Source organism: Elephantulus edwardii, unplaced genomic scaffold (assembly GCF_000299155.1).
Source record: "Elephantulus edwardii isolate Elephantulus edwardi_28Jun2011 unplaced genomic scaffold, EleEdw1.0 scaffold00005, whole genome shotgun sequence".
Taxonomy (NCBI): domain Eukaryota; kingdom Metazoa; phylum Chordata; class Mammalia; order Macroscelidea; family Macroscelididae; genus Elephantulus; species Elephantulus edwardii.
The window spans coordinates 33605888-33606483 of NW_006399755.1; the positions used below are offsets into that span (position 1 = coordinate 33605888).

The 596-nt window shown below is 61.1% G+C and overlaps 1 protein-coding gene across 1 annotated transcript in view; it reads right to left on the bottom strand.

Annotated features, from left to right (window-relative positions):
• Positions 1-293, bottom strand: part of LOC102861783 (plasminogen activator inhibitor 1 RNA-binding protein-like) — a 24484-nt gene extending 24191 nt beyond the window's left edge. Inside the window, exon 1 of the mRNA XM_006879850.1 lies at positions 33-293. Within this exon, the coding sequence (XP_006879912.1) occupies positions 33-293 (261 nt within the window). The remainder of the gene's footprint in view (positions 1-32) is intronic.
• Between the last annotated feature and the right edge of the window lie 303 nt (positions 294-596).

The window sequence follows — 596 nt, forward strand, 5'->3', positions numbered from 1 at the left end:
GGCGGCTGCGTCTCCTCCTTCTTGTCAACCACGCCAGCATTGGGGGGCAGCGGGTTCTTGCGGTCCTTCTGGGACTCTTTACGCAGCTGTTTGCCTGCTGCGTTAGAGTTGGTCTGGGCTGCGGCCTGAGCTGCGCTTTTGGCCCCGGGGCCCCCAACGCCGGCCCCACCGGTTTCTTTTTTCTTGTTCTCTGCCGCCTTCAACACCTCGAAAGGATCCGATTCGTCGTCAAATAACTGGTCGAATCGGTTGGTAACCACGCAGCCGAAGCCTTCCTGTAAGTGCCCAGGCATGATGGTGGCTCCGCGGCGCGTTCCTCCACGGATTGCAGCGGGCCGCACCAAGCCGAAAGCGCCTGCTTCACCTCTTCCCACAAGATGGCCGGGCCGAGAGAAGAGTACTGTCTTCTCTTCCGGCGCCAGGCACACTTCCGGGAGCGGCCGTCGACGCGTGGCACTATGGGCTTTGTAGGCCACGTTAGCTTTTCCAGAGCCCGCGCATGGCATTGGGACTACAATTCCCAGAAGGCTGAGGGAGACAACTCTTCGCGCGCGCCTATAAGGCGGGACTTGAGGAAGGGAATGAAGCCTGCGAGC